Source organism: Pristis pectinata, chromosome 3, assembly GCF_009764475.1.
Source record: "Pristis pectinata isolate sPriPec2 chromosome 3, sPriPec2.1.pri, whole genome shotgun sequence".
NCBI classification, from domain to species: Eukaryota; Metazoa; Chordata; class Chondrichthyes; order Rhinopristiformes; family Pristidae; genus Pristis; species Pristis pectinata.
In genome coordinates, this window is record NC_067407.1 from 93,210,498 (window position 1) to 93,228,578 (window position 18,081).

General features: G+C 41.4%; 1 protein-coding gene across 4 annotated transcripts in view; it reads right to left on the reverse strand.

Annotated features, from left to right (window-relative positions):
* slc1a4 (solute carrier family 1 member 4) overlaps positions 1 to 18,081 on the reverse strand; it is a 149,238-nt gene that overhangs the window by 4,278 nt on the left and 126,879 nt on the right. For 2 of the 4 annotated variants that reach the window (XM_052012188.1, XM_052012187.1), the window contains 6 exons: positions 17,033 to 17,075; positions 13,907 to 13,984; positions 11,978 to 12,144; positions 11,593 to 11,826; positions 6,307 to 6,501; positions 3,115 to 3,249 (listed from right to left, as the gene is read on the reverse strand). In XM_052012188.1, the coding sequence (XP_051868148.1) occupies positions 3,115 to 3,249; positions 6,307 to 6,501; positions 11,593 to 11,826; positions 11,978 to 12,144; positions 13,907 to 13,984; positions 17,033 to 17,075 (852 nt within the window). Of the gene's footprint in view, positions 1 to 3,113; positions 3,250 to 3,438; positions 5,889 to 6,306; positions 6,502 to 11,592; positions 11,827 to 11,977; positions 12,145 to 13,906; positions 13,985 to 16,050; positions 16,205 to 17,032; positions 17,076 to 18,081 lie in introns of those variants that run through there. The other 2 variants (XR_007956009.1, XM_052012189.1) reach the window with 2 other exon arrangements.

Here is an 18,081-nt window from a genome sequence, read left to right on the forward strand (position 1 = left end):
CTTTCTATATCCTTCTGAAGATCTGGCATTCTCCTCACAACTTACCTTCCCCCTATCTTTGCATAAGCAGTGAATTTGTGTCTGATTTCTTTATCTAAGCCATTGAATGGAAATAGTTGAGACCCCAATACTCTTGTTAAATCCTGATGACTCAAAATGACCCATCTGTTTATTCATAATTTTTGCTTCCTGTCTGTTAACCAATCCTCTACCCACGTTAATCTTTTACCCTCAGTACCACAAGCCCTTACTTAACTTGTTGAGTAATCTTTTATGTGGCATTTTACTGAATGACTTTTGAATGTCCAAATAGGCTACATCATTGGCTCTGCTTATTATCTACACTGTTAGTTACGTCTTCAAAGAACTTGTTAAACTTGATTTCTCTTTCATAAAATAACCCAATACAAGATGAATTTGGGAGTCTGGACAATAGTAGTGGAAGTGCATGAATGAAACCTTCTTATAATGCCATTCACAAAGCAGCACATTGCATTTTCATTCATGGCAACTACCACTTTGTCCAAAGACTATTAATTCTACTCTGCTTGGCTCATCTCAAGCCCTACTCTTCCTGTTGTGTTTAATGGAAGGAACTGTGCCCATTATAGTGGATGGTGAGGGCATTGTGTAGTTACAAAGGGCCCCTTCATTCCTTCGTTGATACCATACATCGCAGAACAGTATAGAAGCAAGTTGCCCTCACAGTATTGCCCCAGTATCCCCAAGGCATTGATGGCTTCAGTCACCTTCGCCAACTACTTATGCCATTAAGGAATAGCTGCACCGAAAAGCCATTCGCTCCAGCATTGGGAGTTATCACTGATAGTTAGAGCCGTTCTTCTAAACTCTTTGAAGTTCATTTTTTGCAGACATCCACCCCCTTTGCCTTTCTCTTTCTGCCTTTTCCTTTGCCAACACCATCCCCGCAAAACTTCTGTAGGTCCTGAATTCCTTGTCACTACAATCTCATTCAATGGCAAACCTCCTTTTGTCACTCTTGCTTCCACTAAAGGGTCCCCTAACATGTTAAGACTGCTGTAACCAGCCCGATTTTCCCCATTCCATGTCAGGGACAGGACTCTTGCTCTAGATCAGCCCCCACCACAAAGTCTGTTCCACCATCTCTCACCCCCACAACTGTCTGAAATTGAGCCAAACTGTTCACTGCCTTGTGTTGAACCTAACCTCAAAGTGAGCTTTGGACCACATACATGTGATATCACTAATGCCACCCATCTCCACCCCCATAACCTTGCCTCGCTGCTACTGCTTCAACTTCTCTGCTGTGGAAAATGCCTAGACTCCTCCTTAATTCCTCTTGGCCTTCCATTAGATTTATAAAAAATGAATTCATTCTCACCAAGTTCTCATTAATTAGAAAAGATTGTCATTAATGAATACTTGATTCACAGAATGATAAAATGGTGAACCACTAGAAAACTGAACATGCTGTCTGATTTGAAATTCCTTTGAAGAGCATGGAAATGAAAATTGACATGGTTCATTGTCTCAGTCTAGAGATACAAGTACAAAAAAAATCTAGGTTGACATTCCCAGAGAGTCCCACTTTATCAGAAGTGCCATCTTTCACAAGGGACATTAAAACAAGGGCCCAATCAGCATTCAGGTGGCTGGAAATGATCCCTCAACACTATAGAAGAGCAGGGGATATATCTATTTTGGTAAATAAGGCTATCTAGAACTCTGTTGCCCTAGTGCTGAATCCTCTTCACTCATCACCTGTTGGTCAGTGGTTCGCACAGATTCAAAATTCCCATTCTTGTTTTCATTTCCCTCAATTGCCTTGCCATTTATGACCTCAGTTACTTCCTCCGGCCCTGCAAGTCATGGATCCTTCACTCCTAGCTCTCACACATCCTCATTTTCCACCAATAGTGAACTTTTGTCCTATAATTAGATGATTAGATTATTATCACATTGCTGTTGCTGGGAGCTCTCTATGGGTAAATTGGTTGCTGCATTTCCTATGTTCGGACACTGCCCATAACTTTCCGGTTAAGTAGGGTTTTTCTGATGCACTGCAGCTATCAAGGTTGCTATATGAATACAAGTGTCTTTCTTTAAAGAGCAGTGAGTTGAAAATCCACGAGTACAATTTGTGAAAGAACCCTCAGGCAGATGTTGCCACAGTGATGAATAATCACAGCTGAACTCTGGAGTCTTGCCAACCCACTATGACACATTTACATCACCTCCTTCCTACCCCATAGCCCTGATCAGTCACCAAGCAAGGGTTGCTTCTCAGCCAATGTTCCCAGCTTCATTGCGATGGAGAAGGGAACACATTTTGATCAGAGAATGTTAGTTTTGAATGACTGGAATTGCACTCTGCAGCAGTTTGTTCATCTTTTATACTTAATTATTCTTAACAATATTACCATATTATTCTTGATTTATTCATTCATTATTATTCAGCCAATGGAACAGCAATAGACCTTTTAGCCCTTTGAGTCTGGTCCTGTTCCATTCAATGCGATTATGACTGACCCCTTCACCTAATGGCATTTTTCCAAATCTCGGACATACAACGGCCAGAACTGTAGAATCTCGGAGATTTCAATGGAGATTACAGAGATCAGGAAGGCCAAGACCAAGCAGGGATTTGAAAACAGTTGAAAATTATTTTTTTTTTAATAAACTGAGGCAGTGCTGAGCTGGGAGCCAATGTAGGCTGGCAAACACAGCGCGGCTGGGAGGGAAGATTGGTACAGGGGGAGTTCCTGCCGTCCACTTCTTGTAAATAATCACTTTCCAGGCAGCAAGACTTTCTCATTTCCTAGGTGGGAAATTACCCAGTGGGATTAAAATGAGGCCCATCTGTTCAAAGCCATTGCTTTTATATTGCTTTTGAAGTGGAGCAAAGAATAGCATTAGCATTAAATTGGGTTTGCTGTGCTTCACCTAGTTTAGTTTCGTTTCAACTACATGCTGTGAATAGTCCCAGTACAATGGCTCATCCGAGGTTTTTGACTATTTCAGAATAACAAACGAACAGCAACGTAAAACTCAGAGGAAAATTAATATCATTCAATTAATAATATATAATGTATAGTTGGAAAGGGGGACTGTATTGAGATCAAAGACACTTACACAATCCAGTCTACTGCCAGGATGAGAGAGAGGTCATTGGTGGGAAGTCCAATTGCTTCCAGAATAATTGCTATTGTGAGTACTCCTCCAGCTGGGATTCCTGCTGCTCCAACACTGGATGCTGTGGCAGTCACTCTGTAAAGGACAATAACACTGCTCACTCACTGTCCATCAACTTGCATCAGCCTACAGTGGAGAAGAAAGCTATTCATCCCAACTGGCCCACACTAGCTACTCACAGGCCTCCTCTTTGCCTCATCTACCAACCTCTTCCTTTTTCCTCATTCAGTTTCGCTTTAAATCCATCAACGTTATTCAACTCACCTGCTCTATAGTCCAACCATTCTCTTTGTAAAGAGGTTTCATCGAGTTCCTACTTCGATTCATTACTGGCATCTTTATTGACCACAAGGTTTCAGTTCCTTCCCAAGTAGAAAAATTCTGTGTCTGGAATCTGGAACTTAGTACAACATCCTCAACGATTACAACAACTCATATTTTTACATTGCACCTTTGTAGCAGAAAGATGTCCCAAGGCAGTTAACAGGAATGATTAGCAACCCCATTTTGACACTGCCACGTGAGGATATATTAGCACAAGTGACAAAGAGCTTAGCTGGAGGAGCAGATTTTTTAGGGAGTGTAATAATGGTCATAGAGCAATACAGCACGAATACAGGCCCTTTGGCCCAACCGGTCCATGCTGACCATGGTGCCCACCCAGCTCGTGCCAATTTCCTGCATTCGGCCCATATCCCTCTAAGCTCTGCTCCTCCATGTGCCTATTCAAGAGCTTCTTAAATGGTACTATTGTACCTGCCTCAACCACTTCCTCTGGCTGAGAAAAGGTAGAAAAGGAGGGGTTAAGGGAGGGAGCTCTAGAATTGAGCATCCAGGCAGTCAAAGGTGCAACCTCCAATTATTATTGGGCAAAGGAAATCAAGACTGCACAAGAGACTGAAGCGTGGGAGTTGAACTGATATCTGACAACAGCAGGCAGTTGAATATAATGCATCTCGCCAAAGATTCACGACTGACTGCAGATTCCAAGATCTCTCTTTGTAAACATGGTGATTGAAAACCTCCAATCTTTGGTTTAAGTAAATGAAATCACTGACAGAAATACTCAGGTACCAATCAACTTAGGGACAGCTGATTATTTAGAATATGTAGCCTAAAATGGGAGCTAAATTCCTTCGCTTCTATGATAGTATTACCTAGCTGTTCACATTTGATTCCTCCAGCCTTCTATCCTTATAAGGACCTTTGCTAACTTCCTCCCCTCTGTACTTGTTAAAACCATCTCTAATTTTTCCCAGACTTTGAACAAAGGGCATTCACATAAGACACTATTTTCCTCTCAATTTGTTTTTATTTCAGATGCCTAGCATCAACAGCATTTTGTTTTTTTTTATTATTTCAAATTTACCCCAGCAGGAATCTAAGCCTCCTGCATAAAAATCAGAAGGGTTTTTTTGAAACCAATTCCTGGCAAGTATCTGTGATGCAACATCATACAAAAAAAACAGGCAATCAGGACATTGTCATGTGGGAGCTTGCTGTGCACAAACTGGCTGCCAGGTTCCCTACATTACAACAATCACAACACATCACCTGTTCTGGGCTTTGATTAGGAAATGAGCCTGTGAGAAACTCTACAGAAATTTAAGTCTATCCCTGTGAAGAATTCATTTTGGTGCTTTTTCTAGCATTTTTGAATGTTGCACTGGTCTGTTTTCATCCATATGTTTGGAGTTGTGAATCACTTTGATGAAACAACATGCATAGATTTGGGAAACAGGAATGTTTGCAGGGTGACACTCGCAGAATTCTAACAGTACTCATTAGTAGCAGCAGTTCTGAAATTAATTGACCTAAATTTCCCCAAACCATAGGATATTGAGTTGATTGGGCATCTACAGAATCATACAAAAGTGATGTCCCATCTTAAGTGCAAACAGATTAGACCCAACACCCTGCAAAGTCTGGCAATGAAGGATTTTATGTGCTTAAAGTGAAGCTGTAGCACAAGCTGCCTGAAGCAGTGATGTTGTTGGTGTTCCCTTCCCTGGGAACAATGGGAATAACACTAATGGCGTTATCAGTCCTTATTTTCATGAAAGATTAGCTGAGTTAGGCTTCACCACTGCGTTTGATCAATGACCAAATTGCAAGTGGATGCAGCCATTGAACAAGCACGTGGATGGCCTTTCAGACAAATGAGGCAAAATTGTTTCAAATTGCTCTCTTACTTTATTCTGCCCTGTGAATCCATGTTAGAATAGCTTTGTTCAATGTAGGATGCTTTCCTATGGCTGATATGGGCAGGATAACCAATGTCCATCACAAGGTACAAGGTACTGGGTTCAGAAGCTCACTAGCTAAGCAGCACCAGTATTCTTGACAGCCTTTGACAGAAAGGAGGTTCAGAGTGATGCTTTGAACTCAAGTGGAGGCCCAAACACAGGAGTCAGGTGGCTAAAGAAAGATCAAAGAGGCAAGCTTTAAGAAGCATCTTAGAGGTGGAGGAGCAAGGTGTTGAGCTGGAAGTGTCTGAGGAGACAACTCAAATGTTTAGGATCCACCACCTGCATTTCAATAGCACCTTTCACATCCCTTTCAAGACATCTCATGGTGCCTTACAGCCAATGAAGTAACAATTCACTTTGAATCAGCCTCGAATGATGAGTGAAGTAACTCCCCCTCTCCATTACATTGGAATCAAGTTTAAGAAAGGTTCCATCAGATTCACCACGGTTGTCAATGGATACAGCCTGTCAATTAAACAAATTGAGAAATTTAAGGTAATTGCTAAGTGTAGCAGAGGTGAAATAAGGAGATTTTTTGTGTTTGACATGGTGAGCTGTCATAATCAGGAATGCATTGTTTTTAAGGACAGTGGAAGTTGAGTCAGTAGGGAACTGCATAAGACAGCTGGATAAATTTGCAGGGCAATGGGGGAAGCACAAGTGAGCTGGAACTTACTGTACGGCAGTAAAAGCACAATGGGCTAAAAGGCCTCCTTCTGCTCTCCATCATTCAATAATTCTTTGATCCCATTAGGTTTATGGCATCATAAACTGGGACTTAATTAGCATTTGCACTTAGACAGAAACGGTCTCATTCAGCAAAAGATGGAGTTCGGGGGAATGGTGAGGGCGAGGGAATACATAAGCCGAGAACAATACTCACATGATAGTAAAGATCTGTCCAGCATCCAAGGTAATATCATTCAAGTGGGCAATGAATACTGCAGCAACACTCTGAAATATGGCAGCCCCATCCATGTTGACAGTAGCTCCAATGGGAAGGACAAATCTGGCAATCCTTTTATCGATTCCATTGTTTTCCTCAACACACTTGATCAATGAAGGAAGGGTGGCAGAGCTGCAGAGCATCATTGTGAGATCGTACAATGTATATATAGAGCAACAAATCTTCACAGAATAATACCATGGCATCCCCAAAATTAGACACCAGCTTATGACCAACTCCTAACCATGAAATTCCCTCTCTATTTATATAGCAATTTTACTGAACCAAAACATCCCAAGGTAGTTCATAGGACTAACTATCAAATAAAATTTCATAAGGAACCTCACTGAGTTAAGGAGCACTTTTAAAGTGTGTATTTAAGAAAGAAAGTCTCCTTTAAGGTGCTCCTTAAAGTGTGCCTGTCATTGTAACTAACTTTGTGGGTATCTGTGAATTTTGTTTTACAATCACTGCTGTGAAATACCTAAGTACATTTAATTCAGTGCTGTATAAATGTAAGTGATTGTTTTAATGTATTCATTCATAGAATCTAAACTTGCAGCTGTGTATATTTGTGTTTGAAAGTCAAGTTCCACAAGTTGATCTGGTATCCGGAAGTACATGAATTATTTAATCTGAAGCGAAGTTTACTGGGTTTCCTCCTTCATATTTCTCTCCCTTTTCCTATAATTTCTCCCAGAGACAATGACTCTGGCTGAGATATTCCCAGCCTTTCTGAACTATCTGTCCTCTTCCTCCCCTTTCCTGGAGAGGGTCCGACTTATGCACAATGAATGACCACCTACAGCTTACCCAAGCATCTTCCTGTGTGCCTAGGCAGTGAGCAATGACAGAATTTAAATTGTGGAGGATATCACCTCACGGCCCAGCTCAAACCGCTCTGTGATCCAGTCCTTGAAACAAACAAAATTTCTCCATCTCCCAGAATTGGCCAAAGAGCAAAGAACTGCAGATGCTGAAAATCTGAAATAAAAACAGAAAATGCTGGAGATACTCAGCAGGTCATGAAGAACCAATGAAGAGAGAAACACCCAAAATGTTAACTCTGACTGAGTATTTCCAGCATTTACTAATTTTATTCCAGCATCAGGAACAACTGGAGGGTGAAGCGCTGGCTGACTTTTTTTCAGATTTCAGACTAGTTCATTGTCATAAACACCAGCGGGCAATGAAATTCCTTGCTTGGGTGATGCCACATTTAGCGATTTAATTCAATCACTAAAACATGGCAAGTCCAGATGTGAAAGTCCTGTTATCACTTAAACTAGGAGCAGCATAGATCTGAATACCATGTGGGACCAGCTGGACTACTTGGCAGTGCTCTTGCAACCTAATCATTCAGAGGCTGTAATCCCACACTCTAAGTATAATACAGTCAATAATAAATGCAACAGGAAATCAGGAGAAACCTCTTCACACAGAGAGTGGTGAGTGTATGGAGCCCGTTACTAAAGGGTGCAATGTCATTGAGATGAAAAGATATACTTAGGTGGAAGCCAGATAAACACACAAGAGAAAAGGAATAGAACAATATGGTTAAGGTGTTAAGTGTTAGGGTTATAGGCAGGGTTGCTTGCTAAGTCACTGCAGAGAGAGTTAAGGATCAAACATTGGTGGAATGACACAAAGACACCAAATTTCCTGTCCTAAAGGAAATGAATAAACCAGTTGGATTTTAATGGACATCGACACCACGAAGATCACTTCAACTCAAACTACTTCTCACCAGCCCCACCCCCCCCCCCCCCCCCCCCCCCCCGACCACCAATCTCAATCTGTAATGATGGAATTTGAATTTAAAATCACCAAATTACTGGCTGGGCCACTGGATCATGAGCCCAGTAACATAATCATTATACTCCTGCAACTTTTACCTCTACCTCTGCCCCTCTTACCCTCGCCCTTGATGCACTAATCCCACCATTCTACTTTATTACCTACTTCCTTCTTCCTCTTATTCTCTGCTCCCATCCTCTAACCTTTGAGCCAGGTCCTGACTCCCCATGTACAATGCCATGGAAGACTGATTAGGACCACAATCTCTCGCTCCCTGGTTGCATGAAAAGCAGAGCTCGCTTTTGTTTAATTTATTTAAACAAATATTTTTGAATCTTTAGTGAGCGAGTCAGCAAATGTTCTAAAAGTGCAGTGTCCATTAAGACATCAATTTTATAGCCCAGGTCTTAATGGGAATGACAAAGTACTAAATAATAACAATTCTCCCTTCATACCTGTTAAAAGCAACTCTGCAAAAAGCCATTGCTCATTCAATCTGACATTTTTAATTCACAACATGCTGACGTTGTAAACAGTTTGAAAAGATCTTTAAATCATGCAAAATAATGAACAGCATCTTGTGACCCAGTCAGAATGCTAGTGTCAGACTCATTACTGGAGAAACTTTGTCCACTCTTTCCTTTGCCTGGATTTTGCACATACCCCACAGAAAATTACATGCAAGTTCACTGTAAGAAAAGTAGTTATTTCTGAAGACCAAACCTTTCACTGCTGAATCACTTTACCTCTGCGTCTCTGGGAGTTGCAGCCCATGGCTGAAACCTTAATTGTCAACCTCACCTCCACCGTCTTCCTTTGCCTAGATTCAACAACATTCAGGAAGCTCCAGGGAAAAGCAGCCCACTTGGTTGGCACCCGATCTGCCACCTCCGCATCCACTCCCTTCATCACCATTTTAGCAGTGAAACTGGAGTGATGGATGGCTCATTGTAAAAGGCACGGCAAGACTGCCAAAGAGGAGCAGGAAGGAAGGAAGGAAGGAAGAATGAGAATCAAAAGCAGGTTCAAAGGGATAGATTTCTATAGCAGGAAAGGCAGCAGCAGCAGTGCAGGTTTTAGTGCCATTCCAGAGTTTGGGGCGTAGAGAGTCTCACCAACTGTAAAGTGAACTGCAGCAACTTGCCAAATCTTCTTCAACAACCCCTCTCAAAATATGGGACCTCCATTACCTCGAAGGCAGCTGACACACAAGACCCTACGTTGGAATGCCAACATTTACAAGTTCCATTTCTAAACAAACTCCAACCCCAAATAATATTTTCATCAATCCTTCATCATCGGTGGGTCCAAATCTTGAAACTCCCCAAAACAGCAAATGTGGGTGCACCCTCACCACACAGACCATAGTAGTTCAAAGTGACAGCTAACCACCACTACCTCAAAGCCAATTCTGGGGTGAGCAATCAACACTGGCCTTGGCAGTGAGGCTCACGTGCCTAAAGTCAATGATCTAAAAAAAAAATCAGTTTCTCAAATGTTCATCTGGCCATCCCTGTCTACACTTCACAGCCACCAGATAATGCAGGACTCCACAGCCTGCACTCACTCTTGGGATACAAGACCTTCCTCTGCTGATTCATCAGGCTCCCCTGACCCACAGTTTACCTGTGCGTCAAATTATTCCACAATCTCATCCCATCGTCTCCTCTGGTTTTCCGGCCTGCACCCCCATGCTCTAACTCCGGTTTTCTCTTTGTAATCCATTGTCATTGGCAGATCATTCAGTTGCTAACCAGCCTCTCTCCACCCCCAAACTCTGGAACTCTGCCAAAATCCATTCTGTGATGTTGCTTTCCCCCCCCCCCCCGAGAAAATCGATTCCTTTGAACCACCTTCCAGCTCCTGTTGACAATCTCATCAAGCCTCCTACAATGAGCCATCCCACCACACCAGTTTTGCTGCTGACAGGGAGACTTCCACTGTCCCTTGCACCAATGAGGCAGACCATATACAGACATGAAACTGAGTTAAAAGGGCAGGGATAAAATGGAGAAAATGTGGACAAACGGAGATCTGGATGATAACCAAATGTAACCGTGAAAACTGGATTCCAAGTTGATTGTTTTTGATGTTTCTTCATCAAAATATGCTTGGAGAATCTCAACTTCTCACCTAAAGATCACAATTCTGCTCACCCTATTATAGGAAGGATGTGGAGACTATGGTGAGTTTGCAGAAGAGGTTTACCAGGATGCTGCCTGGACTAGAGGGCATGTGCTTTAAGAAGAGGTTCAACAAACTTGTGTTGTTTTCTCGGGAGCAGCAGAGGCTAAGGGGAACCCTGATAGAAGTTTATAAGATTATCAGAGGCATAGACAGAGTAGACAGTGGGTATCTTTTTCCCTAGGGTCAAAATGTCTCATACAAGAGGGCATGCATTTAAGGTGAGAGGGGATAAGTTCAAAGATGATGTGAGGGGCAAGTTTTTTTTTAAATAATACAGAGAGTGGTGGGTGCCTGGAATGTGCTGCCAGGGGTGGTAGTTGAGGGCAATATGATAGATGTGCTTAGATAGGCACATGAGTGTGCAGAGAATGGAGGGATATGGACATTGTGTAGGCAGAAGGGATTAGTTTAGTTAGGCATTTAATTACTAGTTTTATTAGTTTGGTACAACATCATGGGCCAAAGGGCCTGTTCCTGTGCTGTACTGTTCTATGATCCAAGTCAACAATAACATGACCATGGCTCTTGAATTTCAATGACAGTTTTTTTCAGAGAATGAAATGGAGCCTGTCCAGTCACAGCAGCAACTGCAAGAGCGAATCAGCGCGTTTGAGTCACCTATCTCACCGAAAGGTGAGCTTTTGGCCACTTATTCCCTCCCTCACCAAGACTGCTTTCTTCTACCTTTGCAACATCACTACTGTATCAGCTCATGACTATTGTCCTGTCTTCCACTCAGTGTAAACTGGAGTTCATCCAGAACTCTCTGCACTAAGCCCCACATACTTACCATCTCTGTACTTGTTGACCTAAAATGACACCCAGTTCAGCAATGTGTCCATTTTAAAATGATAATTTTCTCAGTTCTCTCTACGGCTTTGCTCAGCTCTCCGCCTGTAGTATCCTCCAGCCCCATAAACCTCTAAGGTATGTGCGTTCCTCCAAATCTGGCCTCTCGCACCTCCTTAATTCACATCACTTCACTTTTGATCATCTGTTCTAATATCTACTTATGTGAGTTGGTATCAAATTTTGTTTGATAATAGCTCCCTTGAACTGCTTTGAGATTTTTACTTTGTTATCTAAATGGATAAAAAGAATCACAAGTTCCCATTCCACACTCCTGGAGTTTTGTGAAATCAAAGAGTTGTATAATAACTTTCAGCCCTTAACAATCTCAATAGCTGCAATTGGTGTAATGTTATCTGTGAAACCTAAAGCACTTAACTAAACACAGACCTGGAACATGTTCCGAATGCTGTTGTTAATGGAGTGGCGATGCCCAACAGAAATGTATAAGGATTTCTGTGGGTGAACACCAAATAGATCAAAGGTAGAATAATTGCTCCATGTATAAAATGTCCGAGTATGGAAGCAACAATATATTTTCCCAAGCCAGTTACCAGGGAAACAACATTATCCATCTCCACTATTTTGCTGGCAACGAGGAATAGGATTCCAATGGGAGCATACCTGTTTAAGATAAAACAGTTGTTAGTGAAACATCATATGCAAGATACAATACACAATAGAATATTAACAGCTATATTATCAATATACCACCTTTATTAGTAAAACATACAAAGGCACTTCTCAAGAGTGATTATTGAAGAGAATAACTCACCACATAATCCAGGAGACCAAGATCATAGTTGCATCATTGAAAGTACTGAAAAATTTAATCATCTGTTCCCCATCAGAGCCTAGTTTTCTGAGAGCTATGCCAAAGATGATTGCAAAGAGGATCAGTCCCAGTATGTTCATACCTTCCACTTCAGTACCAATGGGAACCTGTAATCATTAGCAGAAAGATAGAGCTCAGGGACAGACAGAGGAGATCACAGAAATGTGGAAGTCAGCACTCTACTTTTCACACAAGCACAGAATGGCTTGTGGTCCTTTAAAAGAAGATTGGCTGATCATTTTTTAAAAATCTTCCTCCTCCCTTTATAGCTTCCTGTCTCCACTATTTTACCTGCCATCTTTTGCTGAACAATCCACAGAAACTTCTCACAAATGTGTGCAGAGTTAAAGAGCGATGAACAAACTACAATGCTTCTAGGGGGAAGGCTGGAGTGATCAAATGGGTCTCTCAGACCATTCTTTTTCTTTTTTTCACCTCCTCCTTTCCCAAACTCCTTTTCATTGGGCCTGCATTCTACATTTGGCTCTGATGAAAGGCATTGATCTGAAACACCATCTCTGTTTCCCTCACCACAGATGCTGTCTGGTGTGCATTTTCTGTTTTAATTTCAGATTTCCCGCACATGTAGTACTTTGCTTTCGATCACCTCTGCAATCATCAGCCTGGTTCTTCATCTGACAATCTTAGTTCAAATTCATTCTTGAAACAACTAGTGATAAACACTAACATCTCAGTGCAATCCCCCGTAATAGCAGCATTGCCAGAGGCAAGAGGTTAAAATGGACTGCAGCTGTCCATTTGTTAATATTATATATTTCACGGCACTTCTTGCCAAGTACCAAATTTCACCCTTCAACCATAGATAAATGCTCATTTATTTCACTTTTTTGTGTGCTTCTGGCACCTTGTTGAGAGTGAAACTTCTTTGGTTAAAAGGCAAACAGTGATTACAGTTCAAATGTAAATCACTTACTAATGGACATTAAAAGAGCAAACAAAGCAATATATAAACAGATTTTCTATCCCCAGCTCACCGTTCATTCCCACAAATCGTTAGCCATTACTTCAATGAGATTTTCTTGTACTCTGATCCATAGAATAAAAATCTCAGAAATCTGACATGCAAGATAAGAATATACATCTCCCATGGAAAATTTATTTCTCGTGCCGTATGAATGTATTCTTTACTTCATTCTACTCTCTTCAGCTTCCCTGAATTTACTCATTCCCTGACTGATAGAGCCTTGGCAGATGAAGGCTTGGCTGAGCTCTCAAACTCTCTCCCTTCCTTTAGATGCTCCTTAAAACCCAATCCAGTCCTTTCATCTCCTGTGTTGTTTGGTGTCAAATTTTGTTATACAGCATTTCTATGAAGTAGATTGGGATGTTTTCTGACATTAAAGATATTATAGCAATGCAAGAGGGATACACAGGAGACTGTGGATGGTAGAATCTGGAGCAAAAAACAAACTGAACTCAGCAGGTCAGGCAGCATCTGTGGAGGGAAACAGACAGTCGACATTTCGGGTCGAGACCCTTAATCTGGACTGCATCACAACCCGAAATGTCGACTGTCCATTTCCCTCCAGAAACATTGTGGCTGCTGGGCTGGTTAAAGAATACCAGCAAACCAGACAACTCAAAGGACCTCCTGGAAGAAGGATCTTAAATTTAAGGAAATTATGAAATATAAAACCAAAGAAAATACATCAACACTCAGACAAACTATTGCTTTACTTGCAACGGCCTTACGTGAGAAAATATTCCCAGAATATCAATCATTGTTAATTCCCTTATATCACTGATTTCTTCCTGAATGGATCATGGCCCACACCGTGGAAATAATTCTGGAATGAAGCATTTTACTACCAATATGCAAGTTCTGTTCAATTTGTTGTTTCTTCTCACCTTTTCATATGTTGTGTTTCCAGATGTTACATTTTTATCAGGAGCAGCTGTTGACACCCATTTGTAATCTGTAGCATACTAAAAAATGACATTTGTGTTAGAGTTGTCTCAGGTCAATGCATCTGCTGGACACAGTCAGTGAATGCCACTGACCAGGAACCCAAAAGGATCCGACCAGTCCAGGTGACACCAACAAGGGCTGATGAAAATCATTCACTCTTTCAGGAATGTTTTGGTGAGCTTTTGTGCTCACTACAGTTAAGCCATTCATTTCCAAGGGGGTGGGGGGGGGGGGCGGGGTGGTGTGCTGAGATAAGGTAGGCAGAATGGGAAGAGGCTTGTAAGGAGTACAAACTGACTAGTTTGACCAAACAACATTTGATCTGCGCTGTAGATTTGATACATGGAAAAGAAATTACATGGGGCAATGAAGGCTGCAAAGACTATGAGCTGGTCAGAATTTCTTTGCAGACTATTGTGTATTTTTGTTTTCTTCTTTATTTTCTAATTCTCCACATGCACTCAGGGAAGGCACGAAGAAAAAATCCAAAGAAAGAAAGTGCTTACATCCTTTTATTTATCTATGATACATTTCAACAAAGAGTACTTTTTTTCCTGAAGTTTAATATTGCACCAACAGATTGGACTTAAAACATGCCGTCCTGATCCTTTTCCTTGCAGTTTGTCTGTTTCTAATTATCTACTTTTCTGTGAAAATGTAGGTGCTCTGATTGGTAAGTTTGCTGAGGAGATAAAAATTGGTGGAACTGTGGATAGCAAAGAAGGTTGTCAAAAAATACAGCAGAAAATAGAGCAGTTGGCAATACGGGCAGGGAAATGGCAGATGCAGTTTAATCTGTCAATTGAGGTGTTGCATTTTGGGAGATCAAAAGTATACAGTAAATGGCAGGACCCTTAGGAGCACTGATGTACAGTGGGATGTACAGGGTGCAAGTCCATAGCTTCCTGAAAGTGGCAACACAAGTGGTTAGGGTGGTAAAGGTGGCATATGGCATGCTTGCCTTCATCGATTGCAGCATTGAGTATAAAAGTTTGGAAGTCATATTGCAGCTGTATGAAACTTCGGTTAGGCCACATTTGGAGTATTGTGCATAGTTCTGGTCACCACACTATAGTAAGGATGTGGAAGCTATGGAGAGGGTGAAGAAGACATTCACCAGGATGCTGGCTGGATCAAAGTGTTTTAGCTACAAGGAGAGATTGGACAAACTTGGATCGTTTACTCTGAAGTATCAAAAGCTGAGAGGTGACCTGATAGAGGTATATAAAATTATGTGAGGCACAGATAGGGTAGAGAGTCAGAGTGTTTTTCCCAGGGTGGAAATATCAAATGAGGGCAAAGGTTTAAATTGAGAAAGGGGTATTTTAAAGATTTGCAGAGTAAGTTTGTTTTACACTCAGAGTGGTAAGTGCCTACAACGCACTGCCAGCAGAGATGATAGAAGCATATAGGATAGCAGCATGTAGGAGGCGTTTAGACAGACACGTGAACAGGCAGGGAAGAGAGGGATATAGACCATTTGCAGGCAGATGGGATTAGTTTAATTTGGCATAATGGTCAACACAGACATAATGGGCTGAAGGGCCTGTTGCTGTGCTGTACTGTTCTATGTTCGAGGTTTCATTGTCTTCCACAAGTTTCCTGCATCTGCTCCTTTGTTTTCACTTGTGCTTCTCCCTCAACTGCTTGCACCCAATATCACTCAGTGCTCTTACATTCCTCCCTCCCGTCTGATCCTTTGCTGTGCTAAACCTTCATCCAATCCTCCCCAGTCTCATGTGCCTTATTCCTGTGCCTCACCCACCCCACATCTGGCAAATCATCTCCAACCTAAAGACAAGTCCCCAATCTTTGCTGTGCAAGCAGTACAGACAGAGTTCAGTGGACCAAATGAACAGGTATTAAACAGGAAATCACATGAACAAACTTCAGCTAATTTGTTTGAGTCAAAGTTATTCTAGTAATATCAGGAAGTGACCAAGAAAGAATAAAGGAAAACACCATGAAGCTGTGCTGACTATGCCTGATCAGATCATTGCTTTCCACAAGTTCTACAATTACTTCCTTAATACTTGATTCTAACATTTTCCAAATAACATTGGGCTAATTAGGATATAGTTACCTGTTTTTGCCTTCCACTCTTTTGACTGAGGATATCACATTGGCAGTTTTCCAATCCTCTGTTAGTTCTCCAGAATCTACAGTCTTTTGGAAGATTACAACCTCTGCATCCACTGTCTCTGCAGCCACCTTTTAGGATCCTAGGATGCAAACTATCAGGTCCTGGGGACACGTTAGCCTTTAGCCCCATTAGTTTGCCTAATACTAAGTAACTGCTGATCATGATGGTATTTAATTCTACTTTTTTTTAGTATTAATGGGATCTTCATAGTATCTTCCACCATAAAAATTTGCAAAATATCTGTTTAACTCCTCCATCACTTCCTTGTTCCCCTTACCCGTATCCCCAGCCTCTTTCTCCAAGAAGCTTGCATTCACTTTGACCTCTCTCTTCTTTTTTATGTGCTTAATGAAGCTCTTGTCAGCTTTGATATTTCTTGCTGGTCTGCTCTCAATGTATTTTCTCCTTCTTGACTCTTCAAGTCCTTTTTCAGACCCAGTAATGTTCATATGCTATTTTATAAATTCATGCTTCCATCTACACAGCTTACAGTGCTGGCTATCATCAGCAGACTTGGATAGCTGGCTTCCTATCCTATCAGGTAAGATGTTCATAAATACAATGAATACATGTAGCCCTAAAGCACATTCTTGTGGGATGCCACAAGTCACATCTTGCCAATTTGACTATCTGCTATTATCCATGCTCCTCATCTCCCAGTATCCTACCAACTTACAAGCAAGGGAATTCTCTCCCAAGAGTTATTTTGGAAAGTTGACATTTTCTTATTTAACTTTGTCGGACACTTAACAACAGTTCCAACTTAAAAAAAAACTTTTCAAAACTGCAGGTAAAATATAAAATGTTGAATTATTGTCACAAAAAAAAGAGCCAGATGCAAAATGAAGGAGCTACACTTTCAGTCAGTGTTAATGTTTCTGACATACTGCCTTTGCTCACAGGGAAATGGAGCTGAACTTACCGATTGGAATGCAGCAGCTACAAGATTTGAAGGAACGAGGTTTCTGCAACAAAAAAAGTCATAATCATTTTGCTAGTGACTAATTAAACATGTTGAGCACAATTCAATAAGTTTAAAAACAGACAGAAATTGGAAGTGGAACTCTTGGTATTGGCAAGAATAAAAAATCTGCAACATTTCCTTCTAATTCACTTGACCTGACCTCATTGCATTTTTCACACTGATTTACATTTGTCCTGGGAAACCAGAACTACTACTTCCACAATCCAGTGCATTCAGGCAATTCCCGCTACTCCCACAGTTCCCAGTACCCACTACTTTCCAAAATGGAATATTAGAACATAGAACAGTACAGCACCGGAACAGGCCTTTCTGCCCACGATGTTGTGCCAAACCAACTACATTAGTAATAAAATGCCTAACTAAACTAATCCCTTCTGCCTACACAATGTCCATATCCTACCATTTCTCTCACATTCATGTGCCCATCTAAGAGATTCTTGAACACCCCTACCGTATTTGCCTCCACCACCACCCCAGGCAGCAATTCCAGACACCCACCGCTCTCTACGTAAAACACTTGCCCTGCACAGCTCCTTTGAACTTACCCTCTATCACCTTAAATGCATGGCCTCTGGTACTAGACATTTCAATCCTGGGGAAAGATACATATTGTATTTCCTGCATTGTATTTCCCATATATATTTTTTACAAATGAAGTTTTTCCCCACAAAGACAGCTGCCAGAGGAGATGATGGCGACAGATAGCATTACAATGTTTAAAAGGTGTTTGGAGAGGAACTTGGACAGGAAGGGAGAGATACGGGGCTAATACGGGCAAAAGTTCTATTTGATCTTAAGTTCATCTCAAAGTCTCTGGGGCTATTGTAACTTAAATAATAGAGATTTCAAGGAAAGTTCAGAGTTACCGAGTGTGGAATGCAAGGCCTAGAAAGTTAAATGGAGCACAAGTCCTATAGGAATCCTCCAAGATCATTTTCTAATCCAGGGTCCGCTTTGTGGAGCAGGATGAGATGTACTCATGCTTC